The sequence below is a fragment of the Uloborus diversus genome, chromosome 3 (genome assembly GCF_026930045.1).
Source record: "Uloborus diversus isolate 005 chromosome 3, Udiv.v.3.1, whole genome shotgun sequence".
Taxonomy (NCBI): Eukaryota; Metazoa; Arthropoda; class Arachnida; order Araneae; family Uloboridae; genus Uloborus; species Uloborus diversus.
The window spans coordinates 116,331,909-116,358,546 of NC_072733.1; the positions used below are offsets into that span (position 1 = coordinate 116,331,909).

The following is a 26,638-nucleotide window of genomic DNA, read 5'->3' on the forward strand; positions in this document are numbered from 1 at the left end:
TTCTTTTGCTCTAAATTCTCAAAATTAGAAAAGCATACCTTTATAGCGTTAACAACATGAATGTATTGTTCAAAAATATTTGTTTTTATTGTTGTATTTGCTAAATTAGATACATCTTTCTAGCTATAAAAATCGAGATAATATATCGAGAGATCATCACTCTTGCTTCTCAAAAGTATGACAGCTATCTAAAAAAAAACCTCAAATTAAAAAAAAAAACAAAAGGTATGAATTCCGAAGGATTTCCGTGATTTGCTCAGCCTATAAGGATTAAATTCTCTATTAAAACTACTAGGTGTTAACAAAATTTAAAATGATTATTTGTGTACATTCATCACAAAACGTATCTTTACCTTCATAGTTTGTTTAGTTTTGCGGGAAAAACATCTTTCGTTGCAATTTTACCAATAAACTTTTTATTCAAAATGTGCAAAGAGAAGAGAGATACATTTTGAGCAAATTTATTGCAAATCGAGCATATTCTTTTTCAGTCTTTTCTCTTCATTCTAAACAGTAGCAATTCATATAACAATTTTAGTCAACCCTAAAATTTCAACTACGAATTATTTTAGGTGGTCTGTATCAATTGAACATGTTGTCACGTTGAATAAAAAAAAGCAGATTTTTTTCTGTGTTAATCGTACCCAAATTAAACTAAAGAACCTATTACTACTAAAGTATTAATATTTTTGATATTCACCACATCCATTAAAAAAAATGCGACTAATCTTTTGACGGTCATCATCTATAGCTAATGTTCTGTGTCATTGCTACCGCAAATTAAATACAAAAACAAATAACATAAACTGTTAATATTTACGGTAATCGCCATCACCTCTATAAGAAAAATACGGTTCATCATCCTTTTCTCCAGAATTCAAATTTCTTTGTTCACCATCAGAGTTAAGTGAATGATCTTCCGATTTTTCAGAATTATAACCTAAATTATTCGTTATGTTTTCGATGAATTGTCTTCCATAAGCTGGATTATCAAAACTACGTTTAATTGCATAAGAATTCGGTTCCATCCTCTCTCCATATGTGGATCTAAGGTTATTTTCGTCATAATTTGTGTATATATCTCTTCGACCGTACTCATCAAATCTCATAAAATGTTCAGCAAGAGCCACGTTACGCTGGTTGTCCCATTCATCTTTTATGTAACCTGAAATTAAAAATGTTTCAATTAAAAAATGGTTTTGTTAGTAACTCAATTACTAAATGAAGAGTTTGAGAAAGAGCATATCATATAAAGATTTAGTGAATCTGAGAAAATATATTTTAAAATGTTTGTCCTGTTCTTTTTTCTATTTCACTTTATCAGTTTTTACTGTACAATGTTGGTAGACGACTGAGTTACAATCGGCATTTTCGGTGAAATTTTCATTAAAAAAAGGGTATGATGCCGTTTTGTGATCTGATTCATTGACTTTTCCAAAACTGGTTTTACTTTTTACTCTACTTGAACTACAACTGGAGTTTTAGATGTATTATTACCGAGTTCACCAACCGAACTCCAGACCAGAAGTTCAATTTAAATGTGTTTTCGAAGGAGTGATATTTTTGAAGAAAGCTGCCTACTGTAACAATGATGTCTTAAAAATAAATTCAAGTATTGGTATGCAATGTTCTAAAATAGTTTTCTGTAATATGATTGCTGTTTTTTCTCTAAAAAAAGCTGAATTCTCGAATTAAGTAAGGTTTTTATGTTAAGTTTAAACAAAAGCATTGAACAAAATTACCAGTAGGAGAACTTTTTTCAGCTACGTATCAGAGCTATTTTGAAAAACAAGAAATATGTTACAACAAAACACACATAACTGTCACAGAAAAAATGTATTTTTACAAGGATTTATATTAAATTAGAACCAGTTTTTTCCATAACTGTTACGCGTAGGACACGTGTTTTTGCTATTTTTCTTCAAATTTGTCCATTTAAAAAACATGTATCATGAAAGCTTGTTTTTAAATATTTTCATAGTTTTGAAACATATGCAGTTAAAAAATAACTTAAAAAAAGTCTAAGTTTTTTAAAACAATGTTTTCGAAAAGAAAACCTTAACTTGATCTAATATTAGTTTATCGGTAAAAATAGGTTCAGCAGAAGAAACCCAAAGGTAATAACAGGTTCATTGTGCTCAAAAACCTAAATGTCCTTCAAAAATGTCACCTAATAAGTATATCCACTCAGCTCTTCAATTAAGAAGGTTAGAAATTTATAAATATCCCAAATCATTCATCGGGGTTCGGTAACATACTAGCATCAAGAGAATTAGGTGACGCATCTCAAGTCACCACCCAAAAATATATGAGCAGATTAAACCCTTCACGTCACCCTGATGCATATCTGCAACATACACAAAAGTCCATATCTTTTTACCCAGCGGCAATTACTGAGCAGTTTCTGCCATTGTTTTTTTTTTTTTCAAAACATTTCTATTAGCACATATTTATCAACTTCTCTCTTATAGATGGAAATACTGAGGTGATTTCACTGATAGGCGAATTAACGTTGCAATTTTTGAAAAGTATTTGCATGTATCAGTAATTTTTTAAAAAGGGGAAGCGTAGATTAGTTAGATTTGTGAGGGGATGCTTTTGTTAGCTACCCCAGTTTTCGTAACGTGAATAGCAAGACGCTTTTCGAAAGCACACCATTAGGCTTCACGATAAAATTTCTACATTTCCGACGATTCGGAAGTTCCAATATTTCGAATGATAAACGGGAAAGGTTGGTTTTTCATTCTTTGCTGGTGAAGTCGCGGTGTCTTACACTACAGATGATTTGCTCTTTTGAATAGGGGCTGCGGGGTCTGATTGAAAATGACCTGCTCCGAATCCAGGAACTTCAGAGCCTCCGATCCTTTTACTCCAAAAATCATTGGCAGAGATGCGGACTTGAGGGGAAAATGATCGAGATCGACTCTTGTAATTTAATACTTTCGACTCCCGACTTCGTCTCCTGTACCCCAAGATCAGTCCGACACGAATCTGCAACCCTGAATAAAACGCAGGTCAAAATAGATGAGCTCTTACATAATCTTTGGACATCAAGAAAAGTGGCAATCATGATAAAATTGTATTTAATATTGTAATAAATATTTATAAATTCTTTGAAACCAAAATTTCCATTATAAGTGAAATATTCCGTTCTTTAAAAATTTGCTGTTATTTACTTGTAGTATTTTTCTGATAATATAGGGTTTTAAATGTATATACATGTCATGTACGGTCTCAGTTGGTATTCTTATTTAGTAATAATAATAAAAAAAATCATTGGACATTTTCTCATAATAATATGCGTAATTTTCTGGAGAGCACAAAAACTATTATGTTGGAATTTACATGCCCCCCCCCCCCACCTCACCACTAGTTCCAAAAAAGAAAAAAGAAAAAAATCAACTCTCTACTTTAGGGTTTGGAATAAATAGTATGTTGCCTTTGAAGAGTGAAACAGCCCATTGGTATAACATTCGTGAGATATTTTATATTGCGGCCTAAACGGCTGTCTTGAGCATGTCTGATAAAAAAATCTCCGCAAGATTTTTCATGAGTTGGTCAACATGAAGCCCTGAAAAATAATGTGCGGCGTAGGAGTAAAACATAGTAGTGCATAGCAGAAGATCCCTAATGACGAGTAAAGAGACTACTCGTAAAATTTTGGTGTCATGATATTTTTTAAGAATATTTCACTAAAATAGACATGGGGCAACAATGAAGAAGTCATCTTAAATCAAACGAGTGCAAGAACTTTCTTGGAAATTCTAAAAAACCACAAGATAATAATTCATACAAGAAATCTTGAGATTTTTTATAGAACATGTTCCTGAGATCAATTGAAAAGTGGCGATCAAGGCTTAAAAAATGCATCAACTTAAGGACTGCGCGGAAATCACCCAGACATTTTTAAATTTCAATTAATCACAAAGGAGTTAGATGCACTTTTCAGGCATAAAAGTGTTTTTCAATATTGTGTTTTCGTTTACATTTCCTGTCAAACTAAAGCAGCGTTTCTTACTGTATTACGTATAATATTTTGCAAGCAATAAAAAACACTCATCTCGAAAAGAATTCTAAGTAACTGCGAAAAGGTTGAGTGGTTTTAAAACGAATAACAATGAGCAATGTTTAGCTCAGTATAAAATCTTAAAAATTTTCTATCTTCGTGCTACCCATGATCAACCAACAGTGAAAGCCTTATGACAACACCCCCTTGAAGAACGCTTAGTCACGTCAACGTATCGTAGTTGAAAAAAAAAATTTTCTCTCTGCGTTGATACCCTTCAATTAGATAAATCGATTCACAAAAGGAAGGAAAACTGATGTTGGTGGAATAAATTGATGTTTCACATTGATCCCATATATATCAAGATTAAACATTCGGTCAATAAAATAATGACACCCTGATATTGTTTCGATTCTATAGACACATGTTTTAACTGCTTTTTTTAAATGTTTTTTTAAGCAAGATGATTTATTCGTGTATCATGCTTTTATTCAAATGAGTAACAAATATCGCATGAGATCAGCGGAAAATGTCTAAATGTTACACTGAAAAAAAAAAAAAAAAAAAAAAAAAACTGTTGTACTGTAAAAACTGTTATTTTTACAGTATAATACTGGGCAGCTGAGATTCCAAAGAAAAACTAAAATTTACATTTCTAAACTGTAAAATTTGCTGTAATATACTGTCTTATAACAGAATTTTTCTGTGAAATTTACAGCGATAAACTGTAAAATTAGTAGTAATATACTGTTTTTCAATGGAGCTGCATTGTAAAATTTACAGAATCGAACTGTAAAACTAGCTGTAATATACTGTTTTATGAAGGACTTTGCCTGTAAACTGAACAGCGATAATATGTAAAATTAGCAGTAATATACTGTTTTTTAACAAAATTGCTCTGTAAAATTAACAGTATCAAACTGTAAAGGTAGCAGTATTATGCTGTGAAATCAGCTGTACTGCGCCATAACAGTGGCAGTAGTATAAGGTTTTATAAATGACTACAGTAAAATTAACAGCAGTAAACTATAAATTAAACGGTTATCAATTTTTATGCAAAAGATTCCCCCCTATCGTTGTGTTTTTTCACAGCCGAAATCACTGCTTTTACAGCTGAAGAACAATATAGAAAAGTAAAGCAATTGATTCTGTATGTAGAAATCGGCCTACATACAAAATCTGTTCCTTTTCTAAAGGTTTTCACCGACAAAAATAATATTTTAGGCTATGAAAAGCGACAAGGAAAGAACCATAAAAACCTTTTACGTAAAAATAACTAACTACTGCTAAACATGTTTTATTGATATTAATTTCATTGTACACAAAATAAATTAATGCCCTCTCTATGTTTCATAAACACCTGTTAAAGGAGAAAAAATGGCGCTTTTTCATTTCCACAAAAAACTTTTAGCTCAAATGCAAACTTAAAAATTTACAAACAGAAGTAAATTGCAAAATATGGTCTGAAGCTTTATTTTAAGAGAGTTATAGCCTTTTCATCATCAACAGAAGTAAATTGCAAAATATGGTCTGAAGCTTTATTTTAAGAAAGTTATAGCCTTTTCATAAATCAAAAGTTATAGCCTTTTCATAAATCAAAACTTTTTTAATCCATGAAGGTAGTAAAAACGAGAAGGTTATATATAACTGAAAATGCTACATCGTATCTTCACTAAAAGTATTTTTTTTTTCACTTTCATCATTATTGTGTTGCTAAAATGTGCAGCATAACGTGGAAAATGTTGTGCAAAATGCAATCCTTTATACTTTTAGGACACATGCAATACACATGCAATTCTTTCCATTTTTTTTCCTTTTTTGGTAGAACAGTTTTTCATGGTTTTCTTATTTCTTTGATGTTATAAGTTGCACTTGGACCTGCCTTATTTGAGAAATACTACTGACAAGCTAGCTTTGTATGTCCCATCATATGTGCAGGATTCAGCATTTAGACTGCACAAGAATGGTTTATATTGTAAACTGAATATTATTGTAGATTATATAATACTTTATATAATCTTTTAACCTTTTAAAGTTTACATAGATGAAAACAATTGAAGAGCTACTGAACAGAAATAAATTTTTCACTCAGTATGGTAAAATCTGTCAGGTTTATGAGTATTAGTAAGGGGGGGGGAGTTGAAAAAATTGGTTTTACTGCTCCAAAAGTTATATAACTTTATATTCTGTTATATACCGTTTTCATGAGAAAAAACAAAACATTCACACCATTAAAAATTGCCGAATTATTTTATTTCGTATACATTACCTATATAAATGTAGATTAGTAATTTTTAAAGTGAAATTGCAGAAATTCATTTAAAATCGAATGCTAGTTTTTTCAAGGTCAACATTTTTACATCACGAACTTGATTCTTCTCTGTGACATCTTTGATGACTTGGGTGCCATCATTAGGGCTCATATTATGAAAGAGTCTGTCAAAATAAAAATTGTTAGATTCTCATAAAACTTGTGGACACCAAAAAACATGCATTTGAAAATCAAATTACATAAGTATAAAAATACGCCTTAAAATGATTAAAATTATGACTCTGAATGATCTGAAATTAAGGTTGCCTTGGGAGTTCTTATTTTGAAACCGCTTAACATATACCTAAATTTAAATGAACCGTTTATTTCAGGAACCAGTTAAGCGCTAAACAACAGTTTAAGGTAAGGTTGTGTGGCAGCAAACTGCAAACTAAGCATTTGTACGGTGTTTCTTAATGTCTAATTAAAGAAGACCTAATCTGGATACTTTACATAAGAACTCAAAAAAGAAAAAAACATAATATCGTACATTTTATCTTCCATGCAAAGGAATGCGCTTACACTGGTTTCTGAAGTACAATTATAAAAAAAAAAACCCTTGTAATTTTCAGTATTTTTGAAGGATTTTGTAATACAGTAAAACCTGTCTACAACGATACTGTTGGGACCTTGGGATCTAAAAAAATATCGTAATAGACAGGTTATCGTTATAGACAGTTTGATTATTCATGCTGACATTTTGCTGGGACCAAAAAAAAAAAAAGTAACAGACAGGTTATCGTTATAGACAGTATCGTTATACACAGGTTTCACCGTACATACTAGACTGATCGGATAACTGAAGTGATCGGGAGAATAACTCCTTCTATAAGTCAAGAATTCCAAAAAAAAAAAAAAAAAAAAAGCAGCGGAAAGTTTTCCAAAATGGGAAAGCTAACATCTTAGCCTAAAGAAAAAATAGAAATATTTTAAAGATAATAAACTTGAAACTAGTTTCTTCTTAGAATAGGCTTTAGATTACTGATTGCAATATGTTTACTTCAAAACAATAATTAGGATGAGGTAGAGAAATATTTTTTTTAGAAAATGGAGTAAGGTCGACGTTTCTGACAACCAATCGGAAAAAAATGGGATATTCATTAAAAAAAAAAAAAAAAAAAAAAAAAAAAAAAGATGCATCTTTTAGTCCCCCTTCCCTCCCCTGCCCCTGAGTTGCTATAGTAGCACTGAAGGCCGTAAATGTGTTCTTTTGTTTTTCGTAACCCATATTTGTGTCCAACACGTATTAAACAGCTCGAGCTATGTTCAGCTGATAATAGCTTCATCTTTTTTTCTTTGACAGCTCCCCATTATTAGCAATCTGAATATAAAACAAAATGTGACGTAAGATGATTATTTAAAATTCTGTCTGTACTTAATATGAAATAGTTTACATATAATTGAAAAAAAAATTTTTTCATATATTTTATTCCACAATTGTGTTATTATTATTGTTAAAAGTTAATTTGTTGGAGCTTTTTTCTTAAGTACTAATGAACTACATAGGAGTCATTTGCGTTGAAATAAAATAATACCTCAAAAACTTTTCTTATATTTGTCTTAATATTGAAGCATAATTTAAGATATTTCATTTATATTCTATGTCGTTCAAAATGGAGACTCCCGTCCCCCCAGTTCAGAACAACTATCGATGTCCCCATTTATGCCGCCAGCTATTTTTTTTTTTTTTGAATGGCGGTTCTTTTTAGAGGATATAGACAATTTATCTTTAAGTGTTTCAGAATTTACCTAACATGTGGAAAACAATTCTATATTTCCAAAATCAAGATGATTTAGTTAAAGTAAATTCAGTAAAAAATGAAAATTGGACAGAAAAGTTTGAAGTTTTTAACAAAAGAATAAATCGTCAAACATGTTCACAAAGAGATTAAATCTATTTGTGTGAGTTCTTATGATTTAGAAACTGTTAGTTCACAGTTATACTCATCTCGAAAATGCCAGCCAGAGCACATAGTAGCTGCTTCGGCTCAAAATTGTTGAGGCAAACCTGATTCATTTAAAAGTGTCCTAATTGCGTTCTTTAATGCTGAGTAATAGTGTTCTGTGACGCTACTTTGTTAACTGCAGAATTTGGTTTTTTCGATTCTTATGCCTTGGTCGTTTAGGTAAATTTCCGTTAACGGATCGGATTGTTTTTATTTTCTTTCCCGCAAATCTCTCTGTTATAGAAGAATAAATAAACCGAAGACTTTCTTGAAAAATCGTCTATTAATGTGAAAATACACCCCCCCCCTCCTCAAAGGACTCAACTGCTAAGGAACCCATCGCATTTAAATGCAAAAGATCTTACCCGGCTTTGGCTTCAATCTCCGTTGCAGGTTTAAACGAAATTTTCCAATTTTTCGCTATTTTACGCGGATAACAATGCGACATATTTTTACTTTTTATATGCAGTGAAATACAGTGAAGTACAGTATCACACTTTTCAGTATTTATGATATAGTTTTTGTTTTCATCATAAACATGTTGATGCCAAACTTCAAGAGTCAAAGGGCTCGATGAGCTGCAGGTTGGGAGGAACGAGGGTTGGGAAATACACACCGACGCCCATTAAATTAACTAATCCTCTTTTTGTGCTAATAGTTTAAAAGTTAAAATGTAAGGAAATTGACGAGTTCAAGATTATAAGAGTTTCAAATGATTAAAGTTCTAATGTAGTTCTCGAGCATCTTCTTTTCTAAATGAGCATGTCCTTCAAAGTATAAAATATGACAAAAAAATGCATAATAATGAAAAGATTCTACTTTAAATTAAAAACCTGTAATTTTGGCGAGAACGCAACACTGCCAGATCATAAATGAAAAGCTGAAAATTTGAAAATATAGCCAGGCACGGTCCGAACTTAAATATTTTGGGAAGGCGTATAATCTCAATTTGTCGAATGAAACTTACATATTTACCGATTAATAAAATACTAGTGCATGCTCACTTTAAGCACGCACAATTAAGTACAATATCTAATGAAATTTGAACATTCCAGCATTCAAAAATTGCAACATTACAATTATGTCACAAAATTTGCCGAATCGCCAGACAAAATTTACCCAATATGGCAATTTTTGGGAGGTCATAGAGACTTTCCGTGACCTCCCATCGAGCGTTTTTGAATGTAGCTTCTAAAATTATTTTTATGTTCACAAGTTTCAATGGTATTAGTGCTTTTTTCCTGAAAGAAAACTTTAATTTCCTGCTGACGCAAATATAAAACTTTTAGAAGACAGGAGTTTCGTGTTTGTATCTTAAGATGCTTTTTTACTTCCTTTTACAAAAAAGGAAGTATTGTATTCGCGAAAAAATTTTCACTCAAAAATCGCCCTTAATTTCCATTTTGCTCACCCCCAAATGAATGTTGAGTTTTTTTTTCGATTCGACCACATGCGGAAAAGTGCCTAAGAATGTATAGACACGCGAAATATCCATTTTGACCATCACCGAGGTAATTACAACGACTTTTCTCGTGACGTCTGTATGTATGTGCGTATGTGTGTATGTGCGTATGTGCGTATGTGCGTATGTATCTCGCATAACTCAAAAATGGTATGTCCTAGAAAGTTGAAATTTGGTACATAGACTCGTAGTGGGGTCTAGTTGTGCAGCTCCTATTTTGGTTGCATTCGGGTGTTTCTAAAGGGGTCTTTTGCACCTTTTTGGGGGGAAATCATTGTTAATTTCGATGCAAACTCAAGTGGTGTTATAATTTGGCGGTCACTTGGCGATATATCGCCAGTCTTTTGGTTGCCAAGTTTTGTCGGCAACTTGGCGAAAAATTTGGCGATTTTTTTTTATTTTTAAATCTGCTTTCAATGTGGCCATTGCTAGTGATATTTAAAGAGTTAGAGAGAGAATCCCATTAAAATTGCAATAATAGGGAAATAGCATTAAATTGGTGTAAAAGGAAGTCATGTGATGCACACATCAGCTCGTTTTATCGGGTTTTTTGGAGTGCTTCACTAATGATTTTTTTAATTATTATTATTATTGTTTTTATCGATAAGTATGAAAGCTGACTCCAGAGTTCAGATAATTTTGAGTCGTTCAGACATCAGAATATTATATTTCCAGAGTGGCAAATTCTCCAGCAAAATATATCAGTAACCATGATATTGTTTGCATGTCTCTCGGTCACGTTATGTTATTTATTTACATTTTATTCATCGAGTTATGTACAGTATATAAAAGTTACTGAATCTATAACGTAAAGTTTATCATTAAAATGATCAAATGTAAATTGTTAAAGAATTTAAAACTTAACATAAGAAAGAAAAAAAAACAGAAGAAAGAAGTCTATTGCGATACGCTTAAAATTTACTAGAAAACATAAGGATTTAAATGTTAAGTACTGATATCCTATGTAACACAAAATATAATTTTAAACGAAGGCTAATGTCATAATAATTATAAATACGATCAAGAAAGGAATTTATTTCTTTTTAAATCTAATTTGTGTTTCAGAAAGTGTTTAAAATTATCATACGCACAATAAGATGTTCAGAATCACAACGACTACTCGGATTTTTGCTATAAAGCAATCACTACAACTTAGCAACTAAAATAAATTGCAAATTCAACATCAACGAAGATTGGAATACGAATTATGATTTCAAAATAAACATTGGCTTTTTACATACATTCTTGATGCTAAAGAAAACTACATTTTGAGGAAAAGGGAATGAATAATATAACTAGCACTTACCTTTAACTTGAATTACGGATGAGCAGTCCTGCCTCAGCACATCCGAAATATCAACAAACATGGCTGTCGATACCTTGAATTCATTAGTTTCTCTTTGAAACTTCCCGTATGAAAAGAAACACGTTTTGCGCATCCTTTTGTGCAATCTAAAACAATTTTACAGTTTTTCTATTATTTAGCAGAGCATTATTAAACTGTAGGAGATAACAGTATATTACTATAAAAACAACTATTTTTTGCATTGTAAGAAAACGAAGACATTTCATTTTTTTAAAAATGCTGTAACTGAGAATAAGTTTAAGACAAGTCGTTATAACAAAATGTTGCTATATAATGTGTCAAGGAAATATACTACCAAGTGGGTAATTAATAAAATGAACTCATTCATTATTTTAGGGAATTTTCGAATATCGCCCTAAATCAAAGAGAAATATCGTCTCATATTATAAAAGAAAAGTATATATAAATCATCTCTCTCTCTCTCTATATATATATATAATATAAATGAATGTGTTTGTCTGTATGTCATCCATGAACTCAAAAACTACCCGGCAGATTTGGCTGAAACTTTCACCGTTTGTTATTTTTGGTACTGGGAATGTTTATAGACCAGTTCGAAAAAATTCCGATCGATAGTTCCTTTTTTATTCCAATTTAAGTCACAATTCATTGGATAAATACGAATAAAATTATCGGCTGCAGAAATTATTTCGCGGGAAAGATCTCATTGATAAGAAGTTAGCTGTTGCCATTTTTCTTGAGTTTGAACAAATAAATTCTTTCTTTATTGTTTTATGGCTTTTCATGCAACGGGGGGATTTAAAACTTTTTCTATTTGATATTTTTAGCGATTGATTGATCTTGCAAACTGCGTGAGTACAAAATTTGAGTATAGTCACCACTTTATACCTGGACCGATTATTATGAAAGTTGCTATATATATGTATTTTTCCACGGAGAAGGTGCATAATATGCTCATTGAAGCCACTTGCCACCAGGTGGCACTGCAGAGTAGCAACTTCTGCACCGTTCAACCGATTGTCATGAAAATCAGTATGATGATGTATTTTTTTGTTGGCGTAGCAACGCGCGTCGGGTACAGCTAGTTATCAATAAAAATTAGCAAAGAAAGCAACTTTGAAACTCTATGATTGAAAAACTTTGTTAAAATTTTTTTTAAGGTCCACCTTAAGTTTAAATGGTGTTATCCCTGAGTTGCATTCCCCCTCTCTCTCTCTGTCTCTCTCTCTCTCTCTATATATATATATATATGGAAATTAAAGATGAACAAAATTTTAAAAGTGTTTAAACTATTTGTCATGCCCAGGCGTAGTCTCAGAAATGCGTGCTTTTGCGTTATGCATTGACAACACCTGTGGAAAAGAAAATACAAACCTTTATTATCTTTCTCATGAAGAGTTTTTGACTTAGATTGCTTCTTAGTTCGTCGTTTAGATTTTAGTTGCTCTTTACTTTTCAATGCAGGGTACATTCTTGACTGTAGAAATTTTTTCTGACTGATGTGTTTTTGAGAAGAATCTGAACCAAGTGAAGGAAACATGAAGCTCAGAAATTTGCATTTAATTCCTTGAAATTCATCGTGAAGATGTCCCTTGTTTCTTGTCGCTAAATAAGCGTATTCTACGAGAAGGGCTCCTAAAGCACCAGACAATCCAAACATCAAAATATAGAAAGATCCGACCATTTGGGATAGATTGATCTTTCTTGTGTCTCCAGCTTGAGGTTTCGAAGACACAGTGCAATCATTATCTGGTGGTAGAGAGTCGTGTTTCCACTTTATGAAAAGTCCAGTTTCAAAAAGCTTTTCAAGCCTGTTAAAAAAACAATAATTTCAGCAAGGTGCTTAAAAGTAATGTCTTTAAAAACATTTAAATTTGTTTCAACCCTTTGAGACACGGTGGTTTTGTTAGAGACCATTAAATTTTTGTTTCAACCTGTTGTTGAAACCACTGTGTCAATTGGCTGAAGAAGGAAAAATTGGTGGTTTCAAACGAAGCCACCGTGCCTCAAAAGGTTAAGAGGACCTAAGTAGTGATACGAAATCATTTTGTGTGGAGGGATTTAGTTATGTTGCATGAAGGCGGCAGAACACAGTTAGCATGTTTTAGATAGAATTAGATTTTTCTGTAATGTATTAGCGAAACAAAAGAAACTCTCATTCCACGAGTGTAAGTGAATCGGCATCCTAGTGAGAATAGAAAATAGTTCACATTCTGTATATCAAGCCCCTGTCAATGTGGAGATCTGACTATCAAGCTGAATACTTCTATTTTTTGCATGATTTTAATTAATGGGTTTTCCATACACTGCTTTATACGGAAAATAAATGCTTAATCTTACAAAAAATAGGAAAATAATTTTTTCTGCATAAAATTTGTTAAACAAAATTTTTGATGATTTTTTCTTTAAAATGTTTCAATATTTTTGCTATACTGCTGCGAGTGAGATGGACCATATGAATGACAGAGATGTCAACTACAACCATGAAAGTCATTATACATACTAAAATTACATCAAATGTATTTTTCTTTCACTTTATTTAACGGAACTTGCTCAGAATGAAGTTATCTTTTTTCCTTATTGGGAGCTTTGCATTTCAAGCAAGGAATGATCCCTTCTTTTTTTGCCTCTTTATTGAAAGTAGGAATTATTTTCCGTTTTTGTGCTAGTTAGTATGGCATAAGCCTTCCAGCGCTTCTATTTTTACCAAAACTCCGGTTCTGTAGTTCATTTACAACAGGAACACTTTTCTTTTCGTTTTCGCTGCCCAATAAAGAAGGATGAAAAGAATCATTGATAAAGTTATGCGCTTAGTTTCTTCTCATTAAAGTAGTTTTAGGAATTCTAAAGGTCTTTGCTGCTTGATCACCCATATTTTTTATTTCAATGGATTTTGAAGATTTTTTTAAAATCCAACTCACGTCAATCCTCACGTGAAAACCACTTTTTTCTATTGCATGACAATCGGTGTTTTCTGGGAAAAAAAAAGAAAAAAAAAAGAAACCCTTAATATTTATAGTTCAGCCCTTCAACTGCTAAATTTGAAATTCAATTTTGTATGGATATGGACCATCTCTCCCAATTAATCCCTCCCCAACTCTACTCTGCAGATATTTCATCGATATTTTAGGTTATTTATTTGCTAAAATGTTCCCTGCGTGCCAGTAAAATTAAACTAATCAAATACAAACCAATAAATATAAAAGAAAACCTTGAAACGCTTAACTGAAATAAAAAAATGATTTACCCTATACAATAATGGTTTTTAGATGAAACTAAAATGCTTTATGAGATGAAAAAAGTTTTGAGCAACACAAATAACTTTAAATGTCTGACTCAGGCAGTTGCGTCATCTATGGGAACCAATGTATGAGACATTCGACTGGTTCATCTCACCCGGTGATCCATCCTTCTCGTTTTGAGGGACAACTAGTGGTTTTTAAACTAAAGTCCTAGGACGCATCAGTTGAAACGTATGACATTAAGAACATCCCTCTCATCTATTTGACCCTTTGAAAAGTTATGACAAACACAGAAAGCTTCAGAGTGTTGCCTTTAATTTACTCAAGAAGTAGTTGCTTTTAAAATATTTTGCATGGGGTATTGCTTAAATCCAATGAATTTTGACGCAATAAATAATACGTTGATGCAATTAAGCGTATTTTTACCAACAAGTTGAGAGTGGTATTTAGTTTATTAACAACGCGTTCTCACTAATCTTAATGAAATTTCAAGCAACAACTAGAGCAGCTTCATTGAGTCTTTTTGTATTTCCTTGAGATGCCTAACTCAATGCTTTAGGAAGATGACTTGAAGCCAGTATATAGATGATATTATTTGAAGCCATTACATATGCTTCACAGTTAGTGGCGTAGCTACAGTGTTTGCCGCCCGGGGCGGTTCCTCAATTTGCCGCCCTTTGGTTGGGAAATAGCTAATACATTAAACTGTCAAAAGTATTTAAACTAAAACTAGAAATGTAATTGAAGAAAAAATACGACTTAATTATTCTCTATATTTTTCAAAACCAAAAAAAAGTTAAGGGGGATAAGGGCCCACACTTGGAGAAAATTGCTAAATTTAAGTCAAAATTTGCAATTTTAGTCAAGTTATTAGAAAGAGCGCTTTGGGTTTGCTGCCGATTTTTTTCAGAATTAGTCTCTTTTAGTGTTTCTTTGTTGACGTTAGGGGATCAGTGGGCAGCGAAAGGAAATTTTACGAAATTTTAAAATGCAGCTTAGGCTATTTAGGAGAAGTCAAGGAAATCGGGAATGGTCGGATACTCAATGCGGCATGCGTATTCTAGCGCAGTTGTAGGCATTAGGGGTGAGAGGGGTGCTGAGGTTTCTTACTGAAATGTTTTTAAAATTGAAATCAATTTTTGTGTATCTTTGGTGGTTTGGTTGAATCGGAAGGTTCGGGTTCTTTCTTTGGAAATTTTTCGGCACCGAAGTCTCGAAAACGCAATTTTAGGCTGTCTTTGGTGACGTCGTTGAGGGGTTCCCTAATGGCATAACAAATTATGTGAAGCCAGGCCGTTCTCTCCTGAAAAATTTTCGTAGTTGACGTCCGACTTTGGGCTTTGTTTTATAATGTTAGGAGGAAGAGAGGACAGAGGGAGGCTTCCCGCTCAAAATCATTTTTAAAGCTGAAGTTCATTTTAGACTTTCTGTCAGAAGGAAGGGTTAGCGAGCTCTCCTGCTCACGCAAATTTCTAAGAAAGAAAATTATGGGCTACCTTTGGGGAAGTTAGGAAAAGGGGTAAAGAGTTCTTCCCTAGGAAATTTTTCAAAATTGAAGTTTTCAAAACACAGTTTTAATTTTTGGAGGCGTTAGGTGAGATGGGAAAGGAGATTAAGATATCTCGCTCGGAAAATTTCCAAAATTAAAGTCATAAAAACGTATTTTAGGTTATATTTGATCACGTTAGGGGATCAAAGACATTTAGGGTTCAAATGCTGTTTTCACACATTGATATTGAAGTATCGAAGCTTTAAAAACGTAATTTTAGGCTAGATGTTGAGACTTTAGAAGTGAGAGTGGGAGTTTTCTCCAGGAAAATTTTCAGAATTAAAGGCCTAAATATATACTTTTTGGCTGTGTTTGCTACGTTAGAGGAAACGGCAGGGGGATGGACTCTGTCCAGAAATTTTTCAACATTGAGGTCTAAAAACGTATTTCTAAACTATCTTTGGAGATATAAGGACAAGGGTATATTAAAGGGTATATTAAGAGATATTAAAGCGCTCTACAGACTAAAAACATTTTTGAACTATTAGACTGGGGAGTGGGAGAAGTTTCTAACCGGAATCATTTGAAACTGAATTCTTTAAAACACATTTTGGACTATGTTTGTATAAGTAGAGGGTCCAAACCATACGTTAAAAAATTAAATTCGCTTACTTTCCATATCCAAAATTGTCGGATAGATTATCTACTCTCAAAATCGAGAAAACGGAAATCCCTTGTACTTCGTTTGAAGAAGAGATTTCTTGTAAAGAGTGGGAAATTAAAGCAAACTCTAAAACATATAAAGTGTGATGAGCAATAAATTGTTTAGTGTAACATTTTACACCTCCCTCTCTTTTTCTTATTCTTGTCATCATTTTTCTGAAGTAAAAAAAAAAGGTTTTGTTTTACAAGTAGGCTTTCAAGAAACTCTCCTAAAGTCCTGTTTTCTTATAACAAAAATTGGAAAAGTTCATTGGATTCGTCTTCCTGAAGTTAACCTCTACAACAGTAAAAGTAACAGATTTTTTTAAAAATACTATGCACTTTTCATAATGCACTCAAAGAGACAAAATAACTTATCTGGGTTAGAATGGAATATTTAAGTATTCCTTTAGTTTTCAATTCTTCCAATGAAATGACACCACAAACGAAGAAAAGTATGGCTCAAGTCAGGTAGAGAATTTCTTATTATAATCAAGCTCTCATTCATAAATTTGAGTGTTTAAACACGCATATTTTTCTGGGAAAGTTTGGTTTGAAATGACTTGAGCCGCACTTTTCTTCCTTTGTGGTGTCACTTTCTTGGAATTATTGAAAACTACAGGAATACTTATGCCCCAGAAAAGTTATTTTGTCCTTTTGAGTGCTTTAAGATTCTTTTTACCTGGGTCAATTTGCCGCCCCTATAAAAGTGCCGCCCGGGGCGGACCGCTACCTCCGCCCCCCCTTAGCTACGCCACTGTTCACAGTAAGCAGTGGCAGTTTGGTTGTTGCAAAAATGACATTTCTTTAGGCATATTCTTTCTAACTGGAAAAATTTCAAAGGATTATTAGAAATAAAGTAAGTGGAATAGCTATGTCATAGATTTCAAGGTTCATATGGAATCCAATTTTTCAAGATTAGATTTGTTACCGACTGTTGCTACGAGCCTCTTAAGACCGTTTTGTTGATGGAACATTTTAAACTGGAACTTTGAAGGTAGTTTTAAAAGTATGTTGCTACAAATTATCGAAGGTACGAAGATATCAACGTATAAAATAAAATAAAATGCAATAGTAGCAATGGATAAACGTTCTAGATTACGGTCCTACTTGGAATAGCAACTTCCAAACTTTTTACGCTGGTTCAAACCGTTATTTTTAAAAAAGAGATCTAGGAAAAGATCTCTTAAAAAAAATCTTTCATCTTGGAAAAGATCAGTGTTGATCAAGAGAGGGGTTGCCATTGTTTTCTGCTTTTCAGCGACATGCTGTGAAAGTTTCAGCCAATAAAGTTGGGAAGATTTTAGGCTTTCTTCAATGCCGTAGCTACTGGCCATCCCCTAAGCTTACTTTGATAAAACAGCAAGCTTAACAACTCCATTATTTTTAGAAATACCGTGACGGTCAATTATAGAAACCTTACGCTATAAACTAACCTATATCCTGTTAATTATCTTTTGTTTTAACTAAAAGCGCTCTTGTTAGCTTCAAAACTGCATTCAAAATTTTAGAAAGTATTTAACTGAGACGAAGATATGAAACTTAACACAACTTGAAATTTAAGCTGGTTCTTAGAAAACTATGTACAAGAAAATTTTCAAAGAATACTTTTTCGTAAGAATAATCTGAAGAAAAAAAAACCGATGGTCTATCATGAACAATCTAATTGTATTATCCGTCTATGACACAGAGTATATATTTCAAACCATTCAAAAGTGCTTTAGGCGCTTTAGCCTTTTGCAGACCTAGTGTGACCCTTCGATATGACATCCAGTCTTTCACGTCCCACCATTAAAGTTCGGATTTCAATGGCGCAGATAGTTTTGACGCTCAGTTTTCACCAGGTAGATGCAACTGGGTTCTCTTTAATGCAAAATTACACATGTGATTTAATTTTGCCGAGTGCATTCAAAGCGAAACGAATACCCAAGGAGTATTTTACATGCCGCCATAATTATACGACATGGGAGCTGATGATTTTCTTCGTCTTGAAAATCCACAGACTGACCCCCGCAGGTCAGAATGTTAAAGAACCAACTTCATCTATTTATATTAAAGCAGAAAGTCTAAAGTTATTAAAAATGAAATCTATGAAACCTGTTAATGGTGCTTCAACCCCAAGAAAACGTTATAGTAGTGATTTTATAGTAAATAGTTTTAATTAAGCACGTTCGTTCTCTTATGTGCATTTAAAACGTGTCAAGGTGCAGTGCATCATTTCAATAAACCATTTTTCTTTTATTTTTACAAATGAGGCAGTGTGAAACAAAGGGATGTAAGTGGACTATTGAAAGTTTCGAGTAAATCGCGTTTAAAAATCCGATCCTAGGTAAGCTTTCCTTGAAACGTTTTTCTAAATCATGCTGTACAGCAGCACCTGCTAGGGCTTAGTACTATTTTTTTCCCCAAAGCAGAGGAGAGGTTCTCGTATCATTTGTACTGGTTATCTTCAACTTTTTCATTTCGTCATTTACTTCCCTTTGCTTCTCACTGGCTCAAATGGAGAAATGGTACTAACTGCACAGCATATATTTCAAATATAAACTTTGACATAATAATTAATCAACTAACTCGGCGTTCATAGTTGATAGATACGGCCAGTTTCGAGGCACTGCTAGTGATACACTTTCAGAGTATGCTTCCTCGGATGCAAGAGTAAACTTGCATTTTCCGGTTTTATTATACGAATCTCCAATGACTTCTAAGAGTTCATATTTGGATGCAATCAACACCAATTCGCCCTTTTCTACTTCTTTTAAGAGCGAGGTCTTTCGATTCGGATCATAAACGCCCATGCCTCTGCTAATATCTAGGAATGTTTGTGATGTGGAACCCTAAAAAAAAAGATATAGTTAGTACGGAAGACAATTCATGTGTAACTGTTTAGGTTAAATTAGTTCAAAAGTAGCATATGATGTTTTAAAACTCTTTTCAGATGTACTGACCAATTAAATAACGTTTTAAATAGTAATAATATTTTTTTAAGAGCACTACGTTCTTAATGATTTAAAAATATTCGTTTTATATATTCGTTCGTTATCGCAACCGCATGAACCTGAGTTAGTTTATTTTATTTTCTCTCATAAGTATGAAGTCAGTTAAATTAGTATGTTCATTTCCAATTAATTTCATGCGTAGTAAATTTATTTTTCTCTCATTTTTGGTATTTAGTTACGCATCGAAGTCTACACTGCAAATAATCGGTACACATTTGAAACTCTTTAAGTGTTCCAAGTACCTGAATATGTGCTAAAATATATTTCGAATGTAAAAAGAAATGAAGCTGAAATGTTTCACTAATCCGTTCCGTTATAAAGAAAACGTTCCAAAAGTGCACCGAATGTGTTTTGCTGGGAATCTCGATTCAGCCGAAGTTTGGAATACACTTGAGAACACATAGCGCGCAGATTTAAGAGTGGTTGCGAAATCACTGCTTTCTTAGCTACGCCATGTTTGTAAACAATCTGGATCGGCCGCAATCATTTTCGTGATATTTTTGAATGCTCAAAAGGTACGCCAATTTCCTTTTTTATGTTATTTACAGATAATTTTTGTATTTGTATATTTACTGAGCTACTTTTGTTTTAAATAAACTAATAATTTACCATACCACTTAAGTTTTGAAATAAATGAAATCCTGTGTTTTAAAACTGTGTGGTTACGTTAAGACTAACGTGTTACGATTCTAATTTTGAAACTTGACGATTGATTTAGAGCTCCTGTCCTTATCTATCGATTTAGGATTTTTTAAGAGCATCGGAATTAGAGGTTTAAACAAGGGCTCCTGAACTACAGGTTATGACCCAAAAACATTTCTAATGAAGGTCGAAGGGCATTTCTTACGCTGTTCAATTTCAATCTTAAAAAAAAGCATCTCTTTTATCTAAGTGCTTTTTATAAGTTCTGTCATCTACTTTTTGTTTTTACAAATAGTTCAGGTGATTTTATTTTTCTGGTGAGCAATTTTTTGATACGTTAGTATTTTTGCTTGTAAACATCCCATAAGATCGATCATCTTGTGCACAACTTTCTGGTTTAACAAACCGAAAAAGAATGAATCGCTGGAGGTTCTGCGGCTTAGATTTGGTTAAACTTAAATATGATCAAAATCTACCACAATAGTATGAATGAGATTCGAACCTAGGTCCAGAGATCAAGATTCTTCTAAGTAATGATGTTTGACAAAATATATTGTCTAATGTTTCATATCAATCAATTTTATCTTGACTTTTGAGGATAAAATATTGCGTACCATTTAGAATCTTATTTATGGATAATTAATTTTATTATTTGTTGCAGTTAAAAAAATCATGAAATTTGAGTTTCATGATCGATGTTTTGCAGAAATGCCAAGCAAAAGTATTGTTTGTATGAATAATCTGAGTTCAAAACATTAGCTAAAAATCTTATTAAGTATCTTAGTCAAATTTTTGAAATCATTAAAGCAATTAGACCAACACAGGAAGCCTTATATAAATGTGTGTTTTGAGTACGTACAATACATGTATCGGGTCTCGTGTTCTTAAAAATGGGGTCATGACACAAAAATAGTTAAAACCGCTAGTTCAGAAAAAAATGCTTAATAGTTTTTTCTTTAATCTTGTTTTTTAATTTGCCGTGTGATAAAAAACATGTGAATAAAAAATGTCACCCTTCATTTCTTTGAAAAAAACCTTTAGTTCTTTGTAAACAGGTACAACCTAATAACGTAAACACAATTTTTTTTTTTTGAACCATAAAAAGTTCTATGAAAGACTTAGTAAAAATTGTTTGATAACTAAACGTGATGTCTGTTGCAGTGTAAAAACTATTTCAATTGTAATTTAGTTGTTATATGTTCTATCATATTGAGAGATAGATTAAGGGTGACCACAGACTGAGGAAACAGGAAATATCAGACCTCTTTCTGAGAAAAATGCCGAATTCAATATTAGTAACGCAAGTTAAAGCCATTTTTGCAGTTCTGGAAAGGGCGTAGGGAGATCTCCCTCGGAGATTTATCTAGTCTAAAATATGTTTAAGCTGTCTTTGATTATGTAAAGATGGTGAAAAGTATGGAGAGGGGGGAAGGATACCTCTAAGGAAAAAGTGTATGAATGCAGTTTTAAAACTGTACATTTAGGGCATTTTTAAGGAACTTTGGGTTTTATGTTCCTGGGTTCATTTCAGCTGAAAATATTTTGAAGCTAAAGTGTTAAAGACAGTTTTGTAAGGTAACTTGAGGAATAAGGGAATATATTAACCACAATATTTTGAAAATGTTTTTTTTTTAAGTATAGTTCAAAGCTATCTTTGGTGATGTTAGAGGAAGGAAACTCTGGTAGGAGGGGGGGGGGGGTTGGTCTCCGGAAAATTGTAAAAACTGATGCCTCTAAAACATTTTACCTATCTTTGATGATGTAAAGAGAAAAGGAGGAAGACAGGTATATAGGGGCTTTTTTCGGAAAAATTATTATTATAGAAAAAATAGTAGGGGAATGTGGGGTAAAGTGAAATTGCTAAGCCGGCTAGATTTTTTTTTAAATGGACAAATTGGAAATTTTTTTTAGAAAATTACACTTTACAGAGAAAGAACATTAAAAAAAAGTGGAAATTTAGCCCTTTATTTTTTTCATAAAAAGAGTGAAAAATAAAATATTTTTCTGAATGAAAAAGTTCTATTCACTCATAAAAAATGTATTTGTTCAAATGAATGATTAAAAGAAGGATAGAATTAATAATAAAAAGATAGTGAAACAATGAACGAATAGTTAAATAAGTAAAATACTTAATGCATGAAGAAAAATAAATGACCGAATAAAATAGTGAATGAATAAGAAAATGGGTGAAGGCATGAATAAATAAGTGAATTAATGAATGAAGAAATGTAAATAATTTAATAAATGGATCCGTAAGTGATATTGTAAATAACACTGCGCGGCCAAAAAAAAAAAAAAAAAAAAAAAAACCCTTCAAAATGCTTCTGACATTTTGTTGGCTGATTTTTATGTAGAATGACCCCCTGAATCCGAATATGACCTCCGTTTCCCCCTCCTATACGTACCATTTTTTTTAAAGGACCCCCAAGTTTTTTTCAATTTTCTTTAGTTTTAGAGCAATTAATTTTTTTTTTTTTTGGAGGTGAAAGGAGCTTTATATTAACTGCTAACATTGTTTTGGTGGGCAAGAGAGGTTCAAAGTTCAAGATCATGGACACTGATCGCAAAAAGGGGAACTTGGAGGGGGGAGTATAACCTCTCAAAATAAAATAAAAATCAAGAAAAACGATCTTTTTATTCTGATTTTTTAAAAAAGATGTTTGTAAAAAAATTTCGGAGCAGAATGAGAGTATAAGCTTCTATGACTCTTATGTCCAAAAAAAATTTCGCGACGTAAAAAAAAGAAAAAAAAATATCATGTGAATGTCGCACATTGCGTACGAGTTGAATCGCAGGTCTTCATTCAAAAAGGCATTCCTCTCGCTGATTTCTTTGTAAAATGACCCCTATGACCCCTTGTTTCCAAATACGACCATCTTTCTCCCTATCACGCCCCCTTTTTAGAACTTACCCCCTCCTCTCCCCCGCCATTTTTTATTTGAAGGGGGAAAAGAGCATTACAATAACCGTAAACAAAATTCTGAATAATTAGATATGTGCAAAGCTCAAAATCTTATGCATATGTAGCAAAAAGGAAAACAGGGGGGGGGGGAACTCCTCCAAACACACTTTGCAGCAAAAATTACTCTCAAATGCTTCTGAGGCTAATCCGCCTGATTCTTCTGCAAATTTAGCCCCTGAATCCAAAAATGATCTCCGTTATCCTCCTACATTTACCAATTTTTGTAAAACTCCCCCCCTTTTTATTTGGGGGGGGGGCAAGTTTTTTTTTTTTGCTATATATGAACAAGATTTAGAACTTTGCACATCTCTAGTCATTCAGAATAATGTTTGCGGTTATTGTAATGCTCATTTTCCCCTCAAAATTTAAAACAATAAATGGCTCTGAATCAGGGGAGGAGGGAGGTTCTAAGAAAGGGGCGTGATGGGATGAAAGATGGTCGTATTTGGAAACAAGGATTCATTTTATATAGAATCATCCAGAAGAATATCTATTTGAATGAAGACCTGCGATTCAACTCGTATGCAACGTGCGACATTCTTAAGACAGTTTTATTTTTTTTTTAAATTTTTTTTTACATCGCGAAATTTTTTTTGGACATAGGAGTGATAGAAGAGAGTCTTATACTCTCATTCTACACCGAAATAATTTTTACAAATATATTTTTTAAAAAAGCAGACTCTAAAACTAAGAAAAATTGAAAAAAACTTGGGGGGGCCTTTAAAAAAAAATTGGTACGTATAGGGAGAAAACGGAGGTCATATTCGGATTCAGGGGGTCATTTAACATAAGAATCAGCCGACGAAATGTCAGAAACATTTTGAAGGTTTTTTTTTTTTTTTTTTTTTTTTTTTTTTTTTTTTTTTGCGGAAAAGTGTAATTGAGTGAGTAAACAAAATAAACTATTTCACTTTGTCCCATTCACCTTGCCAATATTAGAAATACAAGTAAGCTTAAAATTAACTGAAAAAAGTAAAAAATACCGCATTAAATATTAGAAGGTCTCAATTAATATTTAAAATGTTAGTAACAATAATTTTATCATTTTATTCTTACAAAAATAATTTTTGACTTACATCAAAATATTACAAAATGAATGTCCTTTTTTGAAATTTGCCATAATTATCATTAATTTATGGTTCCAGATGTATTTTTTTCCTGACTGGAATAGAGTACATGTGCTACTGTATAGTTAAAATATTACGAGATTGTTGGAAGTAAAAGTAATTATTTCACCATTTCACTTTGCCCCACATTCCCCTACAGCCAACAAATAAATGTATAACGTATTGCTTGTGTTCTCGTAATTAAGCGTATGTTTGTAAAAAAAAAGGCTTTTTCTTATTTTTTTTTTTAGGTAATGGTTTACCCGGTTGTAGAAGAATGATAGTTTCAAGCATTGTTATGTAAATTTTTTAATGTGTATGTATAAAGTTAAATAAATTAATTTTAAATATATTGTGTTTAATGACTAGATAAGTTTGATAAACTCAGTTCAGTGTTATGTGCATAAGTTTGAAACATAAATCCCATGCATATTTTAAATTTAGCTGCATTAGTTAATGAACTTGATATTAACTGTCTGATTGAGTTAGACCTGAATGTATGGCATTTAGTTGCCATCTGGAGATTAAATGCCATACGATAGAAGCTAAAAAGAGTACTCAACCAGTCACGTCTTAAGAACCGAAACGGCCACACAATTTTTGCACCGATGAATTTTCATGCACAAATCATTTCTTTTTTGAAGCAATTAGTTTGCAATGTAATAACAATCCCAACCTTAGTATTACATGTTGCCTTTCAATCAATAATAAAAGCCATTATTAATTTCAGGATCCAAACCGCACCCCTTAAAAACAAGCACAAACCTGGAAGCTTATACAAAAGGTTTGTACTCACTTTTGGCGGGAGGGGGGAGGGGATAGAAAAAAGGCAAATGAATGGAATTTCAGTTAGATCTCATACGGTAATACCTTTTCCACAGCTCATGTTTTAATGTAGTACATTTTTTCCTCATTCAAGAAATAAATAATGTTTTGAATAAAGTGGCTACTAATGGTAAAAAAAAGGCTGCTAAACTGAAAGTGTATGCCAGCCACTGACGACTAAGTAAATTTTTATTTATTTTGTTTTTCGCGAACACTTTTCTTCCTTATGAAAAGAACTAAAACTAAAAATAATTAATTGATAATTGTCAGTGCCGGATATACGATTTTTCTGAGCTAGGGCAAATCTTGAAACTGATGCTCCTACTCATTCTCCTTCAAGTTTTATATTGAGTTTCAACGACCCCCCCCCCCCGGAAATAGAACAAATTTGTCGTCCCCCAAAAATTGTCTCTCGGGGCAAGGGTCCCACTTCCCCCCTTCGCCCCCAGATCCAGCACTCATCGTTTTAGTTTATATTCAAGGAAATAATTAGTCATTAAAGAATTCCACTGCACTTACATTTTTAAAAGAACACAACTAATGTTTAAGGTCATTGATCAGATACCAAGCAATAGATCACTGAATAGCAAAGTAGCACGAATTCAAACAATGAAGGCAAATTAATTTTGATCTTGAGAAATTAAAATTTTTGAAAATGAAATTTATGAAGCAACAAACTGAAGTTATGTGATCCTTTGTTTGTACACTTTTGATTACTTTTCACAGTATGTATTAGCTTTGAAAACTAAAATATGGAAATTAATATTTTAAATGTATGCAGTTTCTGTACTAAGTAATATTGTGCACTACTTTCCTGCAACCTTTTTATTGGTAAACATTGTTCGTGTGCAATTCTGCTGTAAGCTATTCAATTATCTTGGAAATAGCATTGTATTTTAAATTTTCAGAGTAGCTATGCTAACTAATAATTAGATTCATCCAAAGTCTAAACCATCATCAGCCTGCAGTTTCAAAATGAACACGAATTTAGTGCATATTTATAATTTTTAAAAGCTTCTTTTATATTTGTGCGGTAGGTATTCTCGGATGATATTAGTGCGAAGAAATTGTTCTAAAACGCATTCTAGAAACTGTACCTGTATGTGTGCTGCAAAATGTTCAGTGAAGTGTTCAAAAACGTGTCTTTAACGCGATCCTATAAGTGATTAAAAAGTACGTTAAAAGGAATGCTGAACTAAATATATGTTCCGAACTGTGTTTCTAGAAGTGTTTTGGAAACTGACCCAAGAAAGTGTTCTAAAAAAGGGGACAAGTGTACGTGTTCAAAAAATGTTTTAAAAAGTGATCTTACAACGGTTCTAATAAATGTTCTGAAATAAGTGTTCTAAAAAAGGAGACAAGTGTCCGTGTGAAAAAAAGTGTTGAAAATTGTTTGATTATTTGCAGTGTATGTTTAAAGATAAAGATGCATTAAATTGCTCGTACGATTGAATGTTTTTATTTGTAGAATACATATATCATGTATTGAAAATTGCTCAGTTTATGAAACTGCTTTTGAAATTGACTTGAGTGCCTATCTCCTAATGATAGCCACCCGAGTTAAATAACTAAGGCAGGGAAGGGAGGGGGGTGATTTCACTTTGAGCTTTTACGAAATGACT

The 26,638-nt window shown here is 32.6% G+C and overlaps 1 protein-coding gene across 1 annotated transcript in view; it reads right to left on the reverse strand.

Moving 5' to 3' along the window:
* Nucleotides 1–809: 809 nt before the first annotated feature.
* Nucleotides 810–26,638, reverse strand: part of LOC129218908 (ionotropic receptor 93a-like) — a gene marked incomplete at its 5' end in the record, with an annotated part of 101,517 nt that continues 75,688 nt past the window's right edge. The window contains 3 exons of the mRNA XM_054853227.1: nucleotides 810–1,165; nucleotides 12,427–12,863; nucleotides 19,057–19,319. Of these exons, the coding sequence (XP_054709202.1) occupies nucleotides 810–1,165; nucleotides 12,427–12,863; nucleotides 19,057–19,319 (1,056 nt within the window). The remainder of the gene's footprint in view (nucleotides 1,166–12,426; nucleotides 12,864–19,056; nucleotides 19,320–26,638) is intronic.